Below are 26811 nucleotides of genomic sequence, written 5' to 3'. Positions count from 1 at the left end.
CACCTGGCAGGGTATGACATGGAGGAAGGTACAAGTGTTTCCTATGCTGCTCACATCCAGAAAGCCCAGTACTAAGAGGAAAACCCTTTTCTCCTAACATCCAGAAAGGTTACACCTCTCTTATGAACCTTACAGTGATTCCATCTAATGGTTGCACACAACCAGCCCCATAGGCTGACTGTGAAATGCATTCAATGAAAGAAAATAGAAACTATCTTATAAAAAATAGGACAGAGGGTTCAGAAAAATCTCTAATGACCGGAAAATGCATTTTTGACCTATTTCCAGTTGTTAGTGTTTTTGTGAACCTCTCTGGCATTCGTAAAACTGCTGTTGTAGTTTACCTCAACCACTTAGACCAATTACAGACAGCAGTGAGAACTGTTTATATAGAAGTTAGCTTGGGGTTCATTATATTTGCATTCTACTAGAAAATTCTAATTACTGTCAGAACTTATTTGGTTGCTTTTTGACTACATTTCATAATTGCTAACGCTTATCATATTCATAACACACAATTAGCACATAAAATGTTTCTATATATGGTACATGAAGAACATAATGGTACACAAGAAGCACAACACAAAAAGCAAACACAATGAAGCAAACAAACCATATCAAATTATATGGGAAAGAGCTCGTGTCTTACCTATGTTTAAACTCTTTATTTCTTTATAGAAGGGGAACAGAAGGAAAAAGAACAAACAGTTAGCTGAAGAATAGATGGTAAAGCAAACATAGTATTTGTTTTATTTTACAAAAGGACACAGGAGAAGATATCTCTTTTCAGCACTAGCCTTAACTTGGTTTATGGATGAAGAACGACTGAGAGTGATCCACTCGCATCTAGTTCCCTAGTATGACACCCCTTCCCTCATCCCCCACCCCCCTGTATGCTGCAGGAAGCTTTCTGGACCACTGAGAGAGTTTTCACATGGAAATATACGTAGCTTCTGGGCTAGGAGGGAGAAAAAGTGGCAGTTTTCTGAATACAGAAGTGAGAGTGGGGAAGCACTGGGATTAGGATATTCTCAGACAGCTCGTTGAAACCTCTTTAATCAAAATAGTTTTCCAACAGGCTATTTCTAAACAAATTTCTATTACGCAGTTTATTTTCTTCTCCCCCAGACACTAAAATAACTGCTTAAGGCAAGTTTGGCTGCTACTTGGTAGCATTTTTTGTAGATTCTAGTTAAGCCAATCAAAACAAATGTTAGGGTAAAGAAAAAAATACCTTTTAAGTGTGCAGTAAGATACTGTGCAATGGGAGATGTGTAGCATTAATTGATACCTAGTTTTCTGTCTAGACACAAGCCAAAAGAAAAGCATCCTCTGCTTCCCAGAAGTAAATTAATACATTCTCCACACTACAGGGCTTCACTGTGTTTTTCTTTGAAGGAATATAAATTGAATAAAACAGTGAGGTGCATGACTCCTGAGCTGCAGAACTCAGTGCACAGCCCCAAACTTCCAATACCAACATTAAGTGTGACATGAAGTACTTCTGAGCCAGAATTTCTATTAGCCATTCAGATCAAGTACCTTCAGAAAGGACAGTGCAAAGGAAATATGCATGCTGGCTTATTCTGACTTATAAAGATTTATATTGGCTTACGTAAAACCCAAATTATACCCATTGTTAAATCTAAACAAAGTGATACATTTAGTCTGTAATAGTTATGGAAACCCTATTTGCATATTATATGAGCTATTTGATAGTAGCTGAAGACTCGTTCTAATTCATACTTAAATGGTTAAGAGTTTGAAGATTTAAATCATTTAAGTCATATTTATTTTGAAGTGTCCACTGAATCACAATTACTTCTATAAGTGATGTTTGCTGCATTGAGCCCTAATTCCCTTTGGAGAACAGGATATGGAAAAGATCATTGGGAATCCTAATAAACTGGGTGTAAAGTCATTTGCAGCTGTCCAACAGTACTCAAAACACAATAACTTCATTGTTCATTGCTAATAGTCATAGCAGAAGCTAAATAAACTACTCTATGGAAAACAGACTTTCATAAAAGAAAAGAGAACATGGACAAGAGCAGAAACAGAAGATAGGCTTCTTAATCTTTACTGCTGTCCTTTCTGCTCACCCACTCTGAAAAGTCTGAGTTGTTTCTTGCATAGGCAGAAAGCAAAATTCTCAGACTAGTAACGTCATAAAGCTGAAGATAACATTTTCAAGTATCTGATGTACTCCAAAACTTTGTCAGTGACTGGCATTTGGAAGTGAGATGGATATACATGTACATGTAAATGCCTTTTAATTATCCTAGTTTGGAAATGTTTCTCTTCACCTATATATCTGTAGTCCTATTTACTAGAAAGCTAGACATATCTCAATTAGTTGGGAAAAAAACACATTGGCATATTCTATGTAAAGCAGTTATAGTGTATACCGATATAAATGTTCATAGCAAGTCATACAGCTGTACCAGCTAGCTTCTGTGGTCTATACTGAGCTGCCAGCAGGAAACACTGGATAATTTTGACTTTTTTTTTTAAACCTCTGGATAATGAGGCAGACTGATGGATAGGTGCCAGAGAGGGATCTCCGAGTAGAACTGGCCCGAATCTGATCTCTTTTCTCTTAATATAAATTGGAATTCACAACAGTGACATCAACAGAATGACATGAATGGAAGAGAGGTGTGAAATAGAGCTAGGCCTCCCATTCTTTAACAGCCCAATCATTTTGCATTTCCCCCCGCTAATTAAAAACTAACCGTACAGTAGAAGCAGAGGAATTGGTTACTGGTCATATCATTAGAAAAAAAGAAAAAAAGACTAATAACCTAAATTCACTCAGCGTGTTCTGCAGCTACATCCAGTTTACAAGAACACTATTCTTTTGCCTGAGTGGGCTGCAGAAGTATCAGAAGACAGCCAGTGCAAGATGTTTTTCCTTATTTTTCTGCCAAATAATCAATAGTGTAGTAACAATAAAAAACAGTTACATGAGTTATGGTTTGAAGCAATAGCTCTTGCCTCTCCTAGAGGAATGAAAAAAGGCGATGAAACAGAAATGGGTGAAGTGGTACACTCTACACTCATGCCCTCCCTATTAAGTGACCAAATCTTAATATTTTGTGGGGGAATAGAAGTATGATCTTGGAAAGAGTTCTGATGTTACAAAGTGACTCTGTATGTCAACCTTTACTGCGCTTGCCAACCTACAGAAATAAGCTTACAAGAACGGGAAGGAAGTGGGAAAGTGTCTTTCTACATCACTGATATGAAAACCTTCCTTCTAATTTCCCAAGACTTCTTTGTTTATCACTGTGGCTCAATACCTTAGGGCAGTCAGTTCTGTAGTTATCAAACAAAACTAAATGATGTACAGTAATGAAGGGAGATCATATCAAATGATAACCACCAGGAAAGAAGAAGAAAAAGTACTACTGTACTTTTTTTAAAGTTAGTTTGTACTCTTTATTCCTTCTCTATATTCATTAGCTCTAACTCTAGTCTGATTAGCTACATACTTTGAACTATGCATTTCTGTGCCCCATTTCTCCACTGGAATTGAAATAGGTTGAAAGTGACAATGTTTTACAAAATTATAAAAATAATGGTAAAGGCTGATTTAAGCACAGGCTGCAGATTTGAAGTGCTAAGATTAACTTCTTACCTCAGCTCCAATATACTAGTAACATTCTTGGATGGGAAGATACGCCGAATATAGTTAAAGTCTCCAACAAAGAGACTTCCATCGATTCCCACTGCCAGTGCTACAGGGGCCAAAAGCTTATTTCCTTCTGCAAGACCATTGCAGCTAGGACAGGATATGCTTCTTCGGCGCCCATTCCCCATAATGCTGGTTATCACAGCTGGCTGTTGAGTTAGAAACTGATTTTCTCCATTGCCTTTGTGCAATATACCTAATAACAGACAGGAAGAGAAGTGGTTATTACAGTCATTTGTTACAGGTGACTTCAGGTAGTTCTCCTTTCAACAGCTGCTGTTAAGGACTAAACAGTGAAATGACTTCAGCACTGGTTCTCTAACAGTGCAAAAACAGTGAAATAGGTTTGCAGTAGAAAACAATAAAGGTATAATGAGGATTCTCTGTTAAAGCACACACAAATAAACAACTACAAACACAAACCCAAACTTAAACCCATGGTGCTTTGGTATTCAAAATTACCATCAGACATCCTTCCAGCCTAGCACAATTATTAGACTGTCTTAATAACTGGGAAGTGAGGAAGGAAAGAGCAGAGAGGAAGTGTTCCTTGTTAGTGCACCCACATCCATTGAATCCAATTTCTTATGTTACATTTTGTTTGGAATTTTCTTCCAACCTCACTTTCCTCTTTCCCCCTCCCAGTCTTTCTCATTTTCTTCATGACACAAATGGAGATGCCAAAAAAAGGGGACAGTGCAGAAAAGGAAAAGACAGGAGAAAGAAAGATGGAACTCCTAAAAGGGCTGCTCTGGATTGCTGATGAAAGACAAAAGGGGAACTAGTGTTAAGGACCTTTATTAGATTTCAAGAAAAATGCTTTTAAGACAGGTTCTCTCTTCTAAACATACTTGTTCTAAAAGTAGATACCTGTTCTAAGAAAGGAGTGGATTCTCTGACAGAGTGACCAATTTCAACACCATCAAAGGTTGCAGAAATCTGGTCAGAAACTTTTAGTCACATTGTCTCTTGGAAATACAGTTGCATGATTCTAATGTAAAGCAACTGGCTCCCCAGGGACAAGTACTGTTGCCATCACTGATGACAGCAACAAATATCATGCTCTATCCAAATGGCCATCTCAGCAGTGTTTGATTTTCTGCACAGCACTTGAAGTGTGTTCAAATAGCTTGATCTTGCCTATTCTGAAGCTTTTGATTTCTTGAGTGACAGTATATTCTGCAACTGTTAATGCAAGAAAGAGCGGGAAGGCTATAGAAAACACTTTACAGGAATTAAATGAAATATATGTTAAACATTCAATTCCTTGGGAGTCTCTGGATAAAATGTGAAGACCAAGAATATTCAGTTTAGGGTACTTAAAGAGAAGTGAGGAAAAACCAAGCAGGTAACACAAGGAAAAGACAAACAAGAATTGGTATCTTGTCACAGTCACATACTCCTTTTAAACCCTATCTCAAATAAGAAAGGAAAAAGTCAAACAAAAGGAACCAGGAATGGATGTGGTTAAGATCAGATGAACAGGGAAGGAAGACAGGAACCAATTACAAGCAGATGAATGAACAACAGAATAGAGGATAAAGATTTAGACTTTTATAAATTGATGTTTTGTAGGAGGGTAAAAAATCTGTTGAAAATCTATAGAAATTTTCTGACAACTGAAACACGTCCCATTCCTTACAAAACTAAAGAAGAAACAAAAAGAGTGAAGAAATTTTGTTTTTCAAAGGGTAAACATAATGTAAATTAAAAGTGTTCCCAGACAAAACTCCATATAGCACAGAAAACATGTGGAACTAACTCACCACTCTTGACATTAAGTACATGATGCTTATCCAAAGACCATCCTCCTAGATTGGAAGGATCTAGTTCAAATCCTTGCAGCAGTGCTGTCCTCTTCTCCCATAAAATCAGACTGGGGCAAGTCTCATATTCAAAACCCACAGAAACTGAAAAAAAATAAAAATAAAATCTAATATACTTGCTGAACAAACACTAAATTAAATGTCCAGGACACATTCAAATGGATCAGCATTCCAGTTCCCCTGCCCCCTCAAAAAGATGAAGTGATTATATTCCTCTCTTTTCATCTACAATATTAAATTCAGATCTTTGACTAGACACAAATTTGAAACTTCATTCATATGTACTCTGCAGGGATCTGATCACTTTTCTTTGAATAGCTGGCTTTGGGAAGTGACTGGTTTGGTGAGAGGAGAGTGAGAAATATAATTAAAAAAAGATAATAAAATTCTCCTATCAGATAACAGGACAAGATCAAACTCTTAATTTGCCAGATGTTCACAGCACTTATTGTGTTCATTTTACATGCCATATTTCAAGAAGCAGAGAAAATTTTGTGTGTTTTTAAGCACACACACAGTTAGCATTACTCAGGAAAGCAATATCCTATGCAATAATGTAAGAAAGAAAAGCTATAGCAAAGATTTTAGAAAAGTATGGAAAAGAACTACGATTCAAGTAAGTTTTTTTTTCCACATTGGCACATCTCTAATGCACAGTCTTTAGCACTGTTGTATCAAAAATTTTCTGATATTCAAATTAAATTGAAAATTTAAAAATATTGTGATGATCACCCACTTTCCTAGCCACTAGAATGAAAATCTATAAACAAGGGAACTAAAAATATCCATAAAACTGCTAGACTGAACGGCATTACATAAACACTGCTTTATTTCAAATGTATTACACTGCAAAAGGCTGGAATAACAGTATGCATGAGACTCCACATGCACCAAAGAATGTCAGTCAGTTTGGATATGAGATTTATTTGTTAACTGAAAGAATATAAAGACAGCGATGTACCACATTTTGCCTAAGCCCCTATGTCCAGTTTTTCCAGTTGGCAGGTCTAAAATTTCTAAGTCAGCTACTGATCAGGAAACACGGCTATGGTTGTAGACCCTCTAAATGTGATCTTTTAAATATGTAAAAGAAACATGCTGCATAGATTGTAGCATAATCTATGTGTGGAAGAAAGAACTGTTTAGTACATTTGCTTCTCCATAGAAAATCTTTGCAGTTTTCTTACTAAAAATTGCAAGCGTTTGAAAAGTTTTTGAGCTTGCATATGCTGACTTACCTACAGCATCTGACAACCCATAAACCTTCTGACCATATGCATCTGTTTTGTCCCAGATAAATGTATAAGCCAAGTTGGGAGATGCCTGAAATGATTTTTGAAACAGATGCCCTTCTACCGCTACCATCAAATGAACTTTGATCAGATTCAGTGGCACAAGTGACTGAGTCATGATGATCTTAAGTAAAGATTTATATCCAGCAGTACGGGAACTCAGGTAGTTGAGCTTTATACTCGAGCCAGGGATCTCAATTTCTTCATGAAGAACCTGAATAGGAAAAAGATCAAACATTTTACATTACTGCTTTTTTATTTTTTAGAATAGTATCTCTGCATATTTTTTATGAACAAATGATTTTCTACTAGTGGTAATGGCTATCCTCAAATCAGTGCAGTGACAGAGCTCAGCTCCTGTTTCTGGACAAAAAGTTATTTGATCTCTCTCTATTTTAAAGGGAGTCCACTGCAAAAGCATAAATAAGAACAAGAGTTTTATTGCAAGTTATATGCAAGAGGAATACAAGAAGACACAGCTATAAGAACCTGCAATTTCCACTAACAATTTGTATGAAGTAAATACTGAATAAAGTAGTGAAAACGAGTGAAGTTTTCCTTTGTCCTAAATAACATGTAAGAAAGCAGACTGTGACCAGTAGCATACACCAAGCCTCTGCAAAATTCTCTTGAAACACCTAAGCTGCCAACTGAAATACACAGATGTACTTGATAAGTTGTATGATAATGAGAAGGTGCAAGGTAGTCAAACATTAATGTGTCTGGGTGAGATAAACTTATGGTACCTCCTACAGACTTCATTAGAAAGCTCAATATCTGTCAGAAATAATGCAACCCTACAGAAGTATTTGTTATAACAATTTCAGGGGACAAATGGTGATTGTGACAAGTGCTTCGGTCAGCAGTAGCATCTGACCACTGATTTTTATATCCTTTTCACTCACGCTATTCTTACCTGGGTTTCTGGTACAATGGGATTTCGGCCAGGAGCATCACTGAAGAAAGTGGAAAGTGGTGATGAAATGATGACTGGATCAGGACGGACAAAGCCACTTAGATCACAGCTGGGAATGGAGTTCTCCTCTGTCTTCATCACAAGTGTGTCCATGGCATAGAAGCTATTCCACGGCAACCATACTGTCCTTTCCTGACTCATAAATGGGGCCCGTTCGAAGTGCAAAGTTAGGGATGCTCCACCATTTGCAACCAAGTCAAACCTAGAAAAACATGGGGTTTATAGGTGATGAGACTGAATAATTCCAGTAATAACATTCCTGGCTAATGGAGTATCATCGCAATATGTGTATTTTAAGTGTCGTGCTTCAAATTATTGGTAATGGGATGTGAACCTCTGGCAACTAAACAACTGACTGAAATACAGTCAAGACAAGCAGCAATTTGTAGTCATCTGGACAAACGTTGTTCCTATATGTTATAAAACCTACATTAAAACAATTTTCAATAAAAGAACAAACAGCCACATTTATTATCACTAGCCAACTTTATACATAGAAACAGCAGAGAAACCAAATTCATACTGAGCTGGACACTGAATTATCCCTTTCCTAATAGATGCTGTCCATCATGAAACAGAACGGGACAGGTGGCAGTAAGAATAGTAATGAAAAGTTTTGCTGTTCCTGTTCTACAAATAAGATAAGAATTCCTGTCTCCATGATAATTGATCTATCATTTTTCAGAGAGATTAGATATTTACTCCCAAATCCCTGTATAATCACCATAGCACTGCGTAGCTCTGCAGGCATTTTGAAATCTGTCCTGAAGGCAAAAAATACTTCTAGGTTGTACTGACAACAGAACTAGTTATCAGTTGTTTCATGTAAATACTGGCAATGTAACAAATTACTCAATGATTTCATTTAGATCTAGAGTTAATAGTACAGCAATGTATGAGCTGAAACCACTGAAATCAACAATGTTATACTTTTATTATAACAGCAGATATGTGGACATGAAATACTCTAGTTCAATTTACTCATATTAAGTATTTCAATTCAATAGTTTGCATGAAAGATCAAGAAAAAATGGCAAATGTTTACAATATATGTGTCATAGATATGCTGTTTTAGTTACCACAGCCAGTAAACTACATAAACCATGACACATTAATTTTGGGTTTCTGAATTCGTGCACATTTCAAATCAGATAATACAAGGGGGGAAAAAGCTCTTCTTTGCACAGCAGGAAAATGTCTAAATATATTCAATTATAATCTTTTGAATATATTCTACCCTGAAGAAACACAAAATATAGCGGATCTTCAAAAGGAAAGAGAGACAGAAGGGAACTTTTAACAAAATATGCTATTCTAAAATGATACTTTTTTTTTTCTTTTTTTTTTTTTTTTTTTTTTCTAGCAGCATTAGCCTGCCTTGCATTTTAAACTAAAATATTGCTGGTCTCAGCTGGGTATTTCTGTACACCACAAATGTTTTTATAGATACAGAGCAATTTATTTGAAGGGAGTCTGACTGCTAACGCATTATTATCAGAAGTCAGCCTTTTCATATTTACTTTCATTTAGTATTCAAAATGCCATGTGAAAAAATACTTTTGTGTTTACTTAATAGCTCTTTGCCCTGGGAGGAATGCAATGCATGGTACCACATGGTTCCATTAGATTGCACCATCTGTTAATCAGCAAAGATATTACATAAAAAATGGGTACTCAATGAAACAAGCAAACTCACGTGCCATCCTGACGAGTGATGGTATAGCCGTACTTTGGATACTTGACAAACGACACATTGACCCCAACTAGAGGCGTTCCATCTGTCGTCACCACTTGGCCTCTTATAAGAGACACAAGACTGAAGAAGAAAGATAATTAAAGGTATTGAAGTTAGTTATGAAAACAGTTACAGTGTTTATAAACTGAGTGGTGGAACATTTGTGCCTCATTTACTCTAAATCCGATTTACTGCAAGGTTTATTAGAATACTGAAGATACCATGATATTGCCCAGCTCTCTGTATATATTTAAATCAAGAAAATGCTGTCTATGCAATATGGTCTGTGTATATGGAATGGGAGGTAGCACCTTCCCTTGGGCTGGAACGCAAATGTGATTGCCTAATGAGGCTTTGCAGAGGAGAAATTGGAACAGAAAGTTACATCATGTTCAGCCAAGCCACAACTCTGACCCTGAGGTCCCACTGAAATGATGACTAGTCACTTCTCAAAAAACAAAAAAAACTGGCTGGGTACAATATGATGTTTTTGGATGCCTAGTATACTTCAAAAACATGGTGGTATGCCATACCTGTTTTATGCAACTTATTTTCCAAATTAAGGTGCATGTACCTTTATCTTAGGGAGCACCAGACATTTGTACACTGCACTGGGTCCTGATTCATAATCCTTGCTTTTCACTTCGTCAGCAGAAGTGAGAATTTGATTCAAGGCCAGATTGATTCACAGGCAAAATAAACAGGTTTCTTAGCCAACAGGTTACCTACTTTGCTCAAACTAAAGGAGATTAAGACTAGTTATTCCTCTACAGTAAGGCATATTCAGTCGTCTTCTCTTCTGAGAGTGCTTTGCTGCTGGTGAGTGCACAGCAGGCAGAAACAGGCGACCCAACTGCATTCGCAGCCTCCTTGGCACTGGAAGGAGCAAGCCCCACTTCTCCCCGCTCTGCTGCTCTCTGGCATGGTCAGCCTGTTCCTGCCTCTTTGCTCTCCCAGCTGAAGAGGGCTCTCCATCTCCTGGCTCCTTTCCTTTCCACCTGCCCTGTATCCTGAGGGAAACTGGTGAGAAAGGGAAGCTGCACAGTAAAAGGGAGATGAAAAGGAGAAGCTCTGTGTAGACAGGTTTCCATCTCCAGTGGAAGCATGAAGAAAAGGGAACATGATCCTGAAACATGGGGAAAGTTAAACCTCACTGTAACCCCTAATCTCAAGGACCACTACACTTAGTTTTGCTGTAGCCCTAGGTGAAACGATTTCTATTTCAGCGCTAAGTGCTTCCAGCACGGTCCACCAACTCTCATGTGTTGCTACAGAGTGAGTCAGAAAATCAAAAGCCGCATTTCTGAACTGCCTTTGCACTGCAGGACTGGAGCTGCCCATGAACCTTAGGATGCTTCGGGCACATCGACACACACAGAAACCTGACAAGATAGATACTGAACCCTGATTTCTGGACCCAGTCCAAGCTGTTGGATGAGGGGATTAAACCTGCCTGTGTTTTGCCAAAAACTCACAATATTTAGTTGAATTCTGGGACAGCTTATTTATCCCCTATACATGCATTTCTAAAGCTATTTACTTATCGGAGGATATTAATTTTCATTAGTAATATCAGGGATTGTTTTTAGGACATTTCTGTTATTTCTGAAATGTTCAAGATGCTGTGATGTGCATTTCTAACTGTATTATACTGGCTGTTTAACAATTATTTCCTCATATTTTTATTCCAAACATGGGAGAACCCACTTATGTGAATAAATGAGTTTCATAAAAAAGAAACTTATTCATGAAAATGAGTCATTTGAATAACCAAAATATTACTTTTCTGTAATGTAACTTTCAATGATTTCTTGACCCTTCAGGCCAAACTTGATTTTTCTGAAATCACCATTTTGTAACACAACATGGAATTTAATGGAAATTCATACCTTTTTGAGAAAGTCTATTTGGAAATACATGTATATCCGACCAAGATGATTGTCTTGGCATTATTAATTTTCCTTGAATTATTTTATGTTTTAAAACAAACCAAAACAAAACCCACAAATAGTCGTAAGGAAGATAATTACACAAGTTCCTATAGGGGAACAGTGCAGAAAACAGATTTAGAAATAAATCATCCTATGGAAGAAGGCAACTAGTAAGGTTCATGACAACTTTTTCTACCTTCAAGTTCACTAGTTCAGGAAATAACTTGAATAAGAAAATTCTCAGCAATAAACCTTTTTATTTCTAAAATGAAGAAATACTGAAAGCAATGGAGACTAAAATTTGTAGCTAAAATCCAGATTCATATAAAGTACTATCTGACTAGAAGTCAGACACACTGTACCTTCACAACTTAAAAGGCTAAGGCTAATTTTAAAATGTGATTAATAGGCCATTCAAAATGACATGTTAAAACGTGTGAGGTACTTGAGATGAATAAAACAGAACTATGAAAATCATCACCAAGAACTCTATAAAACTTAATTTTTAATAAATCTAAAATTTTAAATTGCAATTTTCCAAAAGAGCTTTAGCTCTGAAGCACTCAGCTCCTGCTCAGTCTAGATTTGTAATTCTTAGACTGTCTTGAAGACTCCAACCCATATCCACACACATATAGTTAGATTATTTCTGAGCAAACTGCTTGAAAGTAAGATGGGTGGTTTTCAGCAGCTGATTTTTTTTTTTTTTTTTAAAGCACTGACTATTAAGAAGTGTATTATGACATTATTTACATGTACCCTTCTAACTATTAACTAGTGGGCATTTTCCATTGTTGTAGACTGCAGTCTTCATAAATGATAAAGCTCAGAAGCTCTTGCTCAGTGGAAGAAACCTTCTAGGTGTTGCCAGAATGTTAAAATGCTAATAAAACTCAGTGTTGTAAAACAAAGGCAACATTATAAATTTCCCTTAGAGTGCCCTGAAATGGAAACACGTGAAGCACCTGAAAGCAGAATCTCATGTTAAAACATGAGTAAAAGCTCTGGGAGAAAATTTCCTGTACAATGCAACTGCACAAATGCAATGTCAAATTTATAGCTGCTACCTGCTGTTGAAGGGATTTTCTCCTGGAATTATATGAGTGCTGTCCTTCCCCACTAAGAGCTTGATTCGATCATAGAATGACTTCACAGCTGGTGAACCAGAATGGCTCTGTTGTATGATGTCAAGAGGATCACGGGAACCCCGGCACAGCAGGCTATTTTGACAAGTAGACTGGAGGCAGCAATCTGGGTCTAGGCAGTCAACCAAGCCGTCTGAAAGGTAAGAAACATCAAGATTCAGCCAGCTGCACAGTGCTATCAAGCAAAAATATCTAATGGATGTCTTAAGGCACCGGGAAAAAACGTGAATGATTTATCTTCGTAATGTCTCTACACCACAAAACCAATTGGTAATTGAACCAACAATACAGCAAAGATAAGACTTTCTGAAAGTACACTTGTTAAACATCATTAATTAAGAAATTAAAATGGAATCCTCAATGGGGAGACCAATCTGCATAGTTAGATGAATCAAATCTACTTTTAACCCATATGAAGACAATACCTAGCACCACCCTTTCCTTTGGTATCATCATTCAACTTAATAGCATTCTCTTTATGGAATTCTACTCTAATTTAGAAATGAATAACCATTTACTTTAAAATATTATAATCTCTAAGAATTTAGAAACATTCATTCATCCACTATCAAGAAATCACAAAAATGAGGCATCCCGTCTGCAATCTCTTCTTAGTCTGTAAACTTTCAGAGACTCTCCAAGGCATACAGGTCTGATTTGCTGAATACAGGTATGACCTAGGCACATACTGGACACCATACATGAGAAAGAACATTCCAGTAGGTTAGCTGACAGAAGTACATTAGATTGAGATTACGACTCATCTATTTTCAAGTTTTTCAAATACACAACAGACTGATACTATGTTACAGAGTGATAATTGGAAGGAAAACAAACAAACAAAAAAAAAAACAAAACACAAAACAGCAAACCACCGTATAAGAAGCTTTCTCATTTTACAATTAACCTGAATTTCCAATGGATTGTGCATGTCTGAAATAACTGCTTCTGATTTAAGAACTAAATTGCCATGCTATAGTGACAATGTTTCATTCAGCTCACTATGGACATTTAAGTTAGACAAACTACCTTGTTGTGAGAGCTATACATTTCTTTAAGGTCAGTCGCCTATTCACATTAAGAGCTCCATTCATCTTGAAATCCTTTCCAACACAGAGGTTTTTTGTTGGTGGTGGTTGTTTTTTTTTTTTTTTTGGCTACAGTACATTTTCCAACTATTTTATATAATCATCGTGAAGACACCATCAGCTTCAGATTATAACTCAAGCCAGTTTCCCCATCAAGTGCTGAGAACTTTTTCTCAGCATTCTGCTCTTTCCTTGGTCTGTGATACCTCTACAACTCTGAACTTAAAGCTGCCCACTGTTTAGTCCACTCAGTTCTTTCATTCAGACAACTGTCAGTCAAGAGGATCCTATCAACATGTTAGTAATAGCAGGATCAAAACACAGGATATAAATTACTCCCTTTGACAAATTTACATTTAGCTGTTACAGCTGCCTCGTTTTTTTTTTTTTTTTTTACTATACCTGTTATTATAGGTGAGCATATGTTATGGCTGTAATGACCTCATCATGCAGCAGATTATGGGCTGCTGTGACCAAACACTTCTGACGACACCGTGAACTTTCAATTGGCATATCAATCTCTCAGTGTCCTGTCAGTCACGAGAATCACATCTTTATGCTACCAAGCCCCCTTGGATATAGTCTGACATTGCAATCTTCAGTAAATTACCCTGTCACTGCCAATCTTACTGTTATCTCACAAACAATCAAGCAGGCAATCAAACTGCTCTGAACTGCCAGCTAAGGACCCAGGAGGCTAGAAACATTTCCATTCAATATCGGGGAGAAACCTGCGTATAAGTCATTTCATGTAGGAAGGTTTTTATGCAATTATGGGAACTCATACTTGCACACTTTCATATGCTTAGAGGAATATTTAGGAGAGACAAGCATATACAATAACATAAATATACGCATGATTTACTTGTTTTGAACTTTATCGCTTTTTAAATGCATTGCAACAAGCTTTCTCATGAAGAGTCTCAGAGTAATCTTCTTACTCTGAAAAACCTTCAGTAATGCCTTTGTTATACAGTCACAGAAAACATGCATGGTCTCCTCCTGCTGCAGCCCAGGATACCACTGACCTTCATTGCTGCACGGGCACAGTGCTGGCTCACATTCAGCCTGGTGACCACCAGCTCCCCAAGTCATTTTCTGCAAAGCTGCTTTCCGACTGGGTGACCCCCAGCATGTACTGGTGCATGGGCTTGTTCCTCCCCAGGTGCAGGACTTTGCACTTACCTTGTTGAACTGTGTGAGGTTCCTGTCAGTCCATTTCTCCAGCCATATTGTACCATTAAATATGAAATTTAGCAAACTTGCACAAACACTTAGTTGCATTAGACTCAGTTGATTAAAACAACGGCTAGAAAAAAATGTACCTTCCGTTAGAGAAAACTGCCATAAGCATGAATTTTAATTGGAATTCAGGACTTTGTTTTTAATATATATTTCAGAGGTTGTCATCTTGCAGATTTCCTCAGGCACGCTGAATTATTTATATGGTTAATTCAATGACAAAAACTTCACCATCGGCCTCATCAAGATATTTTTGCTTTTCAGAGCATACACATCTGAGTTTAAAGTCAGCAGCACTCTGAGACTCTGTATGCTACAGGAAAGGTAGTGCAGAGAGAGTTAAGATGGTGCTAAACCTCCTCCAACAATTTGAGACCAAAAGAAGCCCTGACTTGGCTTTAACTGAGAAGAAAGAAATGGGAAACTTGGATATAATTTAAACTGGTAGTACAAGATGAGCTCTCCATTGCTGTTCTCAGTTATTCCCAAATCTTTTCAGAAACAAGGTTAGTGTCATGGGATTCCTCCTGAAGACTTCACATCTGCTAACAGAGATGCACATTTATTGACCTTCTGTGAACTGTTACATAAAATTTTTGGCAGACTTAACCCAAGACAAAAAAAAAAAAAAAATCGAAGTATCACTTGTAAGAAAAATAATCTACTTGTGCACGCCTATATTTTAAGATGAATTTTGAACACCATTACAAGGGCTAAAAAGCACACAGCAGAAACAGTGAGATATATATTATTGCTAATGCATCTAGGAGCTCTCATCATCCATTTTCCTGATCACGTTCAGATGCTTGGATTCCAAAATCATGCTATAGCTTTCTTTGGAAAGTTGACATTGAGTTTCTGCCTTTTTGTTTGTTTTGTTTTCCATCTCCTACAAGTAAATTATTTTTAGTCCCCACTCTTCACCAAATACAGGTTGTACTCCAGGTTCAGTGCATGATGCATGTTGGAATGAGCCACCTCTGACCTGACATCCAGCTGCTTGACAGAATGCTTTCTCTACACAGCAGGGGACAATTCTGCTTCCACAACAAAACTTCTGAGCACATGCTCAGTAGAGGGCATCCTTACACTTCACTAGCTTCAGGAGCCAACAACTTTCAGGGTAAATCCTGGAAAATTTTCTTTTTCCAATAAACATTTCAGACTGATGATTAAAATGGAGGTGGGGGGAAGCGGGGAGCAGCAGCTCCTATAAGCCCTGAGGGCGAAAGGGCCTTTGATCACTCTAAGGGCAAATTAGTTAATTTATCATGATCCGATTTTAATTATGTGTAGTATTAATATACCCAAGGTGAAAGAATTAGAGATGCTCTATCAGATTATCAAAAGAGTATGTCTTCTCTCTGCCAATACAGAAATATTTTAATCGAGCTCTAATGCTGCATGCAGAACTGTTTCCATGGACAGACTATTCCACTGCCCAATACATCTTAATATGAGTAAGTTTATCTAATATTTAACCCAAATTTCCACTTTGATATCTTGATCTAATTGCTGTTATGTTGGCATACATCACTCAGAATAACTCCTCAGAAGTTCCTGGTACTAATAAGAAAGGAAATGCTTTTAATCCTGTTCCAGCCCTACTCCTCAAATGGCTTAGCCTAACTGGAAAGGCTCTCTGTAAATTGTCAGGATATTCGTTATAAACCAGGTTGTAAATCCAAAATTGTGGTAAGGTAGAATAAACCTGGGTTTCTGTAAGTTGTGCATGCCTCTGAATGCCAAATAACTCCCTAATGAGGTTTTTAAGTGCCCTGGAATATGACATCGGCAGAGCAACAGCTCCACTTTCCTTGCCCACTCAGGACTCCTGTGCTGCCCAGAGCCCTTGCAGTAAAGGAAACATAGCCACAGCTGTACACTGGGCACTCGGTCACCCCTCAGACCCTGGGAATGCCGGCAGACTATTGATGCTCCATCTCCAAACCTCACATCACCAGCAGAGATGACTGAGAGGGCTCCAAGATAAAAACAATATTTGGAAAAATTCATTCAGTTCAGTGGGCACGTTGGTACCATGCCTGTGGAGCCACTGGGGCTTTTTAAACCATGGGATTTGCAGTCACTGAATTTCTTGCTTTCCCTTCTCCATGGGTTGTAAGAGCATGTTACTGTAGTAACGTAACCCATGGGGGACACTGTGAGGATAAGCTGGCTAATGTGTGTAAAGACGATTAGAGGCTGACATGAAGTTTTAACAAAACCACATACAAGTACACTCATTAGCTCTCGTCAAACTTATATAATGTCTAGTTTCAATACAGATTTTATATTTGAGCCTACATGACTCACTCTGGCCCTCATCCACAACAGATTTCAACTACTCATTACAGTTAATGTTCTAAAAGTGACTATTGTACAGGCTCTGGGAAGGTACTTTCTGCGCCAAGAGTATTCTGGGTATTTATATTGAGAACTTCATAAAATCTTTTGTCTGTGCTGATTTAGAGACCCCTGCTGAGGCAATGCTTGTTGAGGCAAGCTAAATTACATGATTTGCTTTTGTGCTGTGAAATACTTGTATTATCTTAAATGTCACGAGCCTGATGCAGTATCAAGTCACAGGATTTGTAATTCTCTAAAAGCAATTTTTTTCTAAATGTTTATTGCAGGAAGACACTTCTCTTTTCTTTCTATTTTCTTTCTGTCTAATTTCAGAGATGAGTTTTCTAAGACAACTTAAATAAACAGCCTTTCAATCAGTCAAGTGCACTGTCCTGACAGTGAACTTCACTAGAAATGTATTTTGCTCTTGAATTGAAGAGAATTCATACTGTAGCAGATAGCTGGCTTTCTCTCATTCATTATCTTTAATGTATTGTGCCAAACAGAATTACCGCCAACTGCATTTCTTGGAGTTGTTACAGCTATATAGTAATGAACTGAAGGGCAAAATTTGTCTTCTGAGATATGCACAACTCTCTTTACAAAGCCAAGTAGAAATAAGTTAAAATGTATTTTAAATAGAAGAATGTCTCACTTTGCATACAAAAACACCCAACAAATACAAAACAAAACAAAACAAACAAACAAGCAATTTCTCATTCTATTTAACTTAGTATTCTATATTGTTATGGCTGTTTCCCTTCCTTCCCGACTCAACTGTAGCACAGATGATTACATTTTGGGGAGAATTATGAGCTGTGAAGTGATACAAGCAATAGTAGTATTTAAGCTTTTTATTTTTATTTTTCTAATGTTCCTGCACCTGTTCTCTCCATCATGGTCAAATCTGAAACAAACCAAGTTAGCAAAGTTTTGGTTGTCTTCTGCTTTTCCTTCCCTGAGATAGCATCATTTAAATGAGTTGTCAATATAATATATGTGTGTATATATATATATATATATATATATATATATATATATATATATATATATATATATAAACACGAGAAGAATAATTCTGAAAGGGTGAAAAAGATAGGTGAAGTGTTAGCAGGAAAGGAAAAGCTTAGAAAGTGCAACTCAAGTGGGTGATATGGGACTTCTGATAAGGTTGCTTCTGCAGAGTTCTTTCTCAAACACCTCTTTGGGGTTATCCCATCGAGCTCAAGACAAAGGGCTCTTCAAACATGAGGTCTCTGCAGGAACTGCATCCATCATCTAGTGAAACTGTCCTTTAGAAAACATATATGCTTACATTACATTGTCCTTTTTATTTGGGCGCACTTAAAGGTCTAAGGTGAAATCTAGTTAAATACAAACAATTTAATAAGAGTGTTCCAAGAGGCAAAACCATTATGTAATTTAGGAACAGCCAAATTATTATAAAACAGTTATTGTAAAAAGATGGTATAAATACCCTCCTACAGAGATTTCCTTATGCAGTAAGTTAAAAGAAATACATACTTAACAAGTAATGTACTTTCTCCCATTCCTCAAAATACCATTTTTAATCTCTTAATTTCCTAAAGTAAGTCTACAGTGAATTAAGTGGGCTATACATGTCTATTGGGGGGGATTATACATTGTAATCACAATTATAGGTCTTCAAAAAAAGCCATTTCTAATCCCTCCAAAAGATGCTTAATAACTATTACACTACTGAGGGACTGATTAAGAAAAGGGATTAGATTTAGAAGTGGCCACAGTGAGTAAATTACATTACTCAAACACATTTTGAAAAAATAGAAGCAATTTCCTATTAAAAAAAGATATTAAAAGTGAGTCTGCCAAAACAAAAGCAACCAAAAACCCTTACCTTCTGATTAGGCTTGCTCCTTAAAAACAAAGAAATGCCTTCAAATCTTTTTCAGCAAAGTAGCCTATACATCACAGCGACCCTATATAGGTTCATAACGAATACCCAATTAAGCACTTATCTAGACCCGATGTGCTGATAAAGACAAATAAAGGTAAATTTTTCCAGAGCTAGCTTGGATCATGCACAGCTCTACCTGAACAGCTCTGAGGAGAAAACATCTCCAAATACTCTCCTCTGGAATCCCGTTTTATTTATGTGAGTAATATGCACTGACATCTCATATAAAATGAAGATTTGTAAGTCTCAACAAGACAGGGACACATCTGCCACTTCTAGGAATAAACCAACTAAGGGGCATTAATCTAAAATTGAAAGAAAATACTAAGCATAATCTTTCATTTTTCTCTTTCTGAACTATGGTATGTAATTCATGTTGTGGCAGACAATAAGACAGAACCGGACAAATCTGAATCCCTTTGGAGTCAGTGGCAATGCTCATCTTGACATCCATGAAATGAAGACTTAGCCCAAGGCTTTTGAATCTGATTGTAAGATACAATAAGAATGGCTGAACAGAGAAAAAACACCAAAATATGTTAAATCTATTGACACATGGGAAAGAATAGTTGACAGAAAATTATTGTTGCATTTCAGTGACATGCTGAAGTGACTACATTTTAATATAAATAGATGGATGGAAAAGGAAGGGTGTTTACTCCTGCAGATAAGGTCCTCATTTAGACAAAAAAAAATTTAGACTACTTTCTTTTGGAAGAGTAGTTTGTGTGTTCACTACTACTCCAGAACTATTTGCTTATGTTAACAGAGCAGCAAATGAGTTCAACACTTGGCTGCAAATAAACTGTTGAGTTTCAAGTGAAAAGAGTTAGTGGGAGGAGAGGTGATTTCTTTAACTTTCAATAAACTTGCATTTTCATGTGAAACTGGGTGTTCTGCAAACTAGCTGAATCTTTCAAATTGATTCCCATTGTACAGTTTCCAGCTTCATCTCATGAGAAAACAATCTAATCTCTTCCTTTTCAGACAGAGTCATAATTAAATAAATGTGCATCTTAAAAAGGAAAGCACACATTCCTTCCTCCCTCTGCATTCCTGCACACTCCTGTGGTCTTCCCTGTGTTATCATTAATAAACATCAATTAAACACAGGTCACTGGGTGTGCTCCTGGCCAGATGTGTAGTGAACCAGACAGCTGAAGAGTAGTGCAGCTTAACGTAAAGGCTTTGAGATACTAAGTATTAAGGGATTAAAGTTATAGCCAGTCTTGAGTTTTGTTGCAGCTCTTACCTGAGACTGACAATTTGACAAACTGATAGGAGTGACAATGACTGTCCTTACAGGGAATATTGCAGTGGACTCCACGCCATCTTAAAGAAATCCAAAACCCCAAATATAATCAAACTGAAACAGCAAAAATCACAAAGGCATCTGAGAGACAAATGAGTACTGAGTGCAACCCAGCTGCAGCGCAGCTCAGTTTGTACCACCCGCGCTGCATGTACAACACAGTGTGATTGAATCAAAGGGCTTATCTGTTTGCTTTCCTTACAAATACCTTGCAGGTGTGCGGAGAAACAGCTAACCGAACAGGTGTTGAACATATCCTAAGCTCCCTTACAGAAAAACTCCACAGAAATTTAATAAGGATGATACTATTAGAGACCAATAATGATCTTTGGATTAAAGTACTAAGCTAAGGGTCAGGAGATAAAGGTTTCACTTCTGGCTTTATCATAAAATCCCCATGTGAAAATGTGTTGGGGGTCAATTGGACTTTTCAGATTATTTGCACCTTGGAACAGCATTGGATTTTCAAACTACCCACACTCCCACAGGAAGCAGTGAGCAGTAGTCTATCTGGCCTCTACAAATATCTGACTTCAGCCTGCAAGTGCTGAGAACTTGAGTTCTCCCCTTAAATTTTCTAGCTAGACCAAACAGTTTTCTTTCAGGTATGACTATAGTGAACTAGAAACCATTCATCTGGTATAGCAGCACTGATTAATGCAATGTGTCTGTTGTATGGCCTATGTATATTATACATCCTTTGATTTGCCTTCCATAAGGGAAGTTTTAGAATTCTGCACTTTTAGATTGGGAGGAATAGCTGAATAGCCTCACTAGTCAAATCATTTTTTTTTTTTCCTGGAGTGCCTTTCTGTTTTACAGGTGAAGAATATTGTCTTGGATAAGTAAACGAGCTGATCCCTGTATGTAAGTGTTTTTGTACTTTTTTAGACATCTGATTTCAGTATTTCTAATAATGTTTTCCAAATTCACTCCTTGTTTTGTGTATCTGATGATACACACCCATTTTCAAAATTTCCTTTATAATCTTCAAAGCTAGTAAAACTGCAAGTCTAAGCAATTCAGCTTTTAGTTTCTTACACTGCAGACTCACGCCAGTTTAGTGGGTTTTGTAGTTTAGTTAAATGACCGAAGTGTAAAAAATAATAAAAAAAAAAAGTCAAAACACTCTAAATGATGTAACTTGGCAGTTGGATTCTGCTCTTTACAAAGCAGAAACACATTCGGTGACACCTATAAAGTAAATTCCAGTTCTCTGAAACCGAATCAGTCCTAGTTCTTTCTAAATATTTCTGTTCACGGTGATCATGTGAAGCCAAGGAACTAACAGAGAATTTACAGATTGGACCTAGCAGATGATATTCAAATGTGGTTACATCATGTAATCCAAAACAACTTCCCCACCCTGAAATTTTATATAAAATTACTCATCTTAATGACAATTTTATCCTAGAAGAATCATTCCAATAAGCCAAAGTTCTCTGTTACTCTGCAGTTTGCGGAATATCGCAAGTAAAACACTTATTAATCAGCAAACAACTGATGTACTCTTTAGTTATTAGCCAAAGAAAAGTGAAGGAGCCTGAAAGCAAAAAGCTGTGTCTAGTGTTTGATTTCTAATAATGAGCAGAAGGCGATGAAAAAGAATCCAGGTGACTTACTAAAGACATTGTAATGAGAGGTATTAGAGCTACTTCAGATGAAAGGGATAGTTTACCAAGCAATCCTATACAGATGGCACAACTTCTTAGAACTGCTTTCAGGCCAGTATAACTTAATACACCATGGAAGGCTCTACGAAAAGAGAAACTAAAGTCATCTTTGAAGGTAAACACAGAACAAATTCTGTATTTAATAGGTTTGTGCCTGATAAAGGAGAAAGAAAATTGAAGGGGGATCTCAGAACCTTACCATATATGACTGTTCAGCACAACACACTCAGCCCTCTCAAGTCTGGTGTACAAACTGTGAAATACAACAGTGAGCTCCAATGACTTACACAGGTTGTGCACATGAGAGCACGACCCTGGTCTCAAGCACAGAGCTGAAAAAATGTTGCTAAATATCCTGCTAAATCAGCTGCTATGCTTGTGCACACAGGCACAGTCATTTACCTTTCACTTCACACATGTCGAAAGCCTACAGGAAAAAGTTCTCATCTGCAGGCTGTACTCAGCACCCATGAAATGCCATGGGCTCCTGTGGAATGCAGGCTGGGAATGAGCCTGCCTGCAAGTTTCACACAGGCGCTGTGGGTTACCACGTCTCTCCACAAGGCCCCAGCACTCCCAATCTCATTTGTTTCAAAAGAAATGGAACAACAACGCTCGGCGATAACGACAGCCATACTCCTTGTGAAGTAAAATGACTCAGGAAGAAAGCATGGACAACCCTCTGCTCTTTAGGGACTGGGAATTGGAAGACTTTCGCTCACCTCCCTCGTTATCCTTGTTATCGGCACAGGAAGTTTCCATGGCAACGTTGCATCCAGGCCCTCTCCAGCCGGTCTGGCAGACACACTGCCAGCTGTTCTGGCCGAGCGTGCATCTCCCATTGCCGTTGCACAGATCGGGGCAGCCATCTGGTTGAAGAAATGAGGAAGGTAAGTACAAGACATGCTTATTCCCACTAACGCTCACACGTCTGACAATATTACTGTGCAAACAAAAAGCCCGGCTCTTGCTGGTGGGGCAAACGCTCTGCCAGCCCCAGAGCCACGGCCCTGGTGTGTGTAGAGAAGGAGGAACCCCGGGGAAGTGGGGACTCAACTCAGGCCTAAAGAGAAGCTGAGGCCTACCATCAGCCACGATAAATGTTTTATGAACCCTGTAAATGTTCAGATCTTCAGTTAAAGGCAGTGGATAAAAATAATCGTCTGCTGACAAGGTCACGTTTTTCCCGCTATGTGTTTGTATCCATACGTGAGGGAGAAAATCTTATACAAGCCCGTCAATGTTCAGCGTGCCTTTTATATCATGCATTGAAAAATTCTTCAGAGCTTCTCTAACACAAAGTTTAAGTAAATTGTTCTGAAAATATTTTCCTTCTTTAACATTCACTTTAAAAGCCCTTCTTATTTAACACTAAGTTCACAATATAACCTTTCACACTTTTGGAAAGACAGCATATCTAGAAGAGGTAGCCCACAAAAAAGCATGTTTTGTATTGACTATGGATGCGATGTGACTTACTGTATAGCAAAAACTGAACTGGAAACAAAAATATTCACTTGCTAAGGTGCTTATACGCACTAGCAGAATGTCCATAGGCAAGAGAACAACTTGATTGCTTTTTATTTTTCCTACAACTGAATGAGTCTCAGGACATGCTACTATGTCTTCCTGAATATTCACTATGAATAAAGAGCAAAAAAAACCCACAATTCCACCCCGTAAGGTACATGAAGCCTTGGTAACCTTCCGACCACATCCAATCCATGCAAACATCTCTCATTTGTCTATAGATGTGAAAGAAGATTTGGGAGTCCTGCAACGGGCCTCTCATATCACCTTCTTATAAGGAGGACAAGGCTCTGTTGCCATACTGTTGTCACAGGTTGGAACCCAACCACTCCAGCTCTTTCATCTGGTTTGGAGACACAGTCTAATCCTGTCGGGTATCTACACTACCACCACAGACCGTGGAATCATTAATTTCATGCTACTGGTCTTGGGCAGAAAATGTCATCCAAAACAGCTCACAAGGCTTCATGCTTTCCCATTCTCCCCTCTAGTACCAGTGATGGGTCACAGCCAGCATCGAGATGTGAAGGGACCTGTGCAGCCCTCTCAGGTCTCACCAACTGGCTGGATTAGTCCTTTGCATTTGTCTCTGTGACCTCAAGCTGTGACTATTAATTAAGTACTCCATTCCCTTCCCCAGGCGTTTTAAAAGCACTGAGGAACTAATGGGCACCCTACCGGAGTGTGGATAATCTTTTCATCAGGTATGAGCAAGGAAGGCAGCAGTGGGAAATATCCAGAAAGCAAATAAATACGTTCTGTTTGTCTGAGCAGCACAGCTGCGGATGTGCAGTACTGGAGAAAGACCAAGATGACAGGAAGTCACCTCTCTGCCCCTTGGTCTCTGCAGGTGACCAGGAATAGGAGCAAGTGTCAAACTAACACACCTGGTGCTGAAAGGTTGAGCAGCCTTCCAGAAATTGCTACTTTTGGCTGCCTGTAAGAGCATTTCTATAAACCTGTTCAGAAAGCCAGAGCTTTGAGTTTGGTCTCTTCCTGCTCCTCCTAGCAGCCTTGGCCATAACCAGGTGATGTTAGAGAGAAGTCCCTCTGACCCCGTACTGGTTTCCACAGTACCACAGGAGGCTCCCTTGTGGGAAAGCGAGCTGCCTCATGCCCCTGCTATTCACAACTGGTATCACAAAAGGTAAATATTCACTCTTACTTTACCTAGCTGGCTTACTACCTGACAAATTCATAATGAATAATTAAACTTTAATATGAGTAAATAGCCCATGGCCACATGGACTTTTCAGTAGAATTCTGAAAGTCTCCTTTACTTTTTTTTTTTTTTTGCTGGGCTGGTGGAAGGTGTCAGACTGAGACCTCAGCTGTTGCACCGAAAAGGTTCTCCATAGGCAACAGCAACCAAATCTCTGCACATTGGCCTACCAGGTGCCTGAGTCTGTAGCACTTATAGCGCTGGCACAGCAGCTCAATCTCCCAGTCTCTGCCAAGTAAGACATGAGATCTCTTTGAGCAGGGCCAAAGCCATTTAGTTCATTTTACAGAGAAAGCTATCAGCAGACAGAAACAAATCCTAGAAGTTTTATTCCAGTGCTGCTATTGTGTATTAAAAAACACAGTGCCCCTTTCACTTAAAAGAAAGGCTATTTTGGCATTACATATCTTAGCTATAAAAAATGTACTTATTTTGCAACAAAGGAAATATATTTTCAAGTCATTTATTTTATATCTTTGGTTTGTTAGGTTGTTTGAATGACCAAAATGATAATGTCTGAGGGGAGGCATCATACTGTAGAACAAATTTTTCCTTTTAAATGAAAAACAAACAGTAATTGTGAATATACACACAAGGTTGGCTTTATACCAGAGCACTGAAGAGAATTAAATCACAGAAGCAGTTTACTTTGCATCATACGAGCAAGATGAAAACATGAACAGTAGGGAGCAAGCAAAATCTCTGAGAAGTTTATGTTCAGCTGGGGATTAATGGACATGACTTTGCTTTTAGCTTAAAGAGGGAAGCAAGCATCACTGGTATAGACATGGTGTTGCTAGGAAACACTATGCTACCTCTGTCGTTTATTTAACTGGCTTCCAAAGACAGACTTTGTGTTTCAGTAACGTAAATATCAGAAGGAAGGAAAAAAAAGGCAGCAGCAAACTACAGTATGATCCAAGTATTCTGACAATAATTTCTTCCTTACAAAATTATTAAGTTAATGGATGTGTTGACTTTAAAAACAGCTCTAAGTAAGAGGGAATAATTGAGGTATTTTGTATAAAACAGTAAGGGAAAACAATTATGGCGTGTTTGTATACATGTGCTGTGCACGTCTGTATATGCTTGTTTTCAAGCAAATATTTACTTAAGTATTATGATCCATTAGACCCAAATTTGTCCATTAGACCCGAATATGACCTAATGACCTGTCAACTAAATAGACAACAGATTTCCATTATAATCTACTAAAGAAATACTATTTTTTAAAAAGTTTATATTTAGGCAGTACACTTCCATTTGAAGTCTGCATGTCTCTGTGTAGAAGCTCCTGCATGCCCATGTGCACAGCAGTTAGTACAGACAAGTACCCTCAGCACACACGGCATTGCATGTGGCTAACAGGCCTTCATGCACTGCAGTGCATTTTGACAGCAGACAAGCTAACAAAGCACCTAACCAAGAGCCTCGGGAGTCTCAACAAATGCTCAGTGCTCACTGCTGGGTACACGACCTTTGCTGGAAACACACGATGCACTAAGTGTATGCTAACACTAAGTGCTTTGTTAAAGCCTGCTTTCATTCACACTGAGCAGTGTCTTACCTCCCACTTGTCTTATGAATTTACTCACAGAGTAAGGCAGGCGAAGAGAGAGTAAGGCAGTCACAGAGGGAAGCACTATCGAAATGTAACCTTGAGAAGCAATTCACCGCGGTATAACACTCTCAGTCACAGCACAGAAAGGGGTCCTCCATGCTAAGCAGACAGGTTGCTATTCCTAGTGTGTAGAAAAATTCTACTCATCTTTTCTATTACAGTATGCTTAATGGAAAATGTCAAAATGCTAGCTTAAAAAAGAAGAAAGTGCTTGTTTAAAGTGTTAGATTGACAGCCTA

General features: G+C 38.0%; 1 protein-coding gene across 6 annotated transcripts in view; it reads right to left on the bottom strand.

Moving 5' to 3' along the window:
* TENM2 (teneurin transmembrane protein 2) overlaps nt 1-26811 on the bottom strand; it is a gene marked incomplete at both ends in the record, with an annotated part of 523490 nt that overhangs the window by 26091 nt on the left and 470588 nt on the right. For 5 of the 6 annotated variants that reach the window (XM_084295547.1, XM_084295548.1, XM_084295549.1 and 2 more), the window contains 8 exons: nt 650-670; nt 3641-3890; nt 5461-5604; nt 6759-7026; nt 7729-7990; nt 9485-9604; nt 12522-12732; nt 22922-23068. In XM_084295547.1, the coding sequence (XP_084151673.1) occupies nt 650-670; nt 3641-3890; nt 5461-5604; nt 6759-7026; nt 7729-7990; nt 9485-9604; nt 12522-12732; nt 22922-23068 (1423 nt within the window). The remainder of the gene's footprint in view (nt 1-649; nt 671-3640; nt 3891-5460; nt 5605-6758; nt 7027-7728; nt 7991-9484; nt 9605-12521; nt 12733-22921; nt 23069-26811) is intronic. The other variant, XM_084295551.1, reaches the window with a different exon arrangement.

Source organism: Netta rufina, assembly GCF_964035555.1.
Source record: "Netta rufina genome assembly, chromosome: 14".
In the NCBI taxonomy this organism is placed as follows: Eukaryota; Metazoa; Chordata; class Aves; order Anseriformes; family Anatidae; genus Netta; species Netta rufina.
Note: the sequence above shows the minus strand (reverse complement) of the source record. Positions and strands in the feature narration are given on the sequence as shown.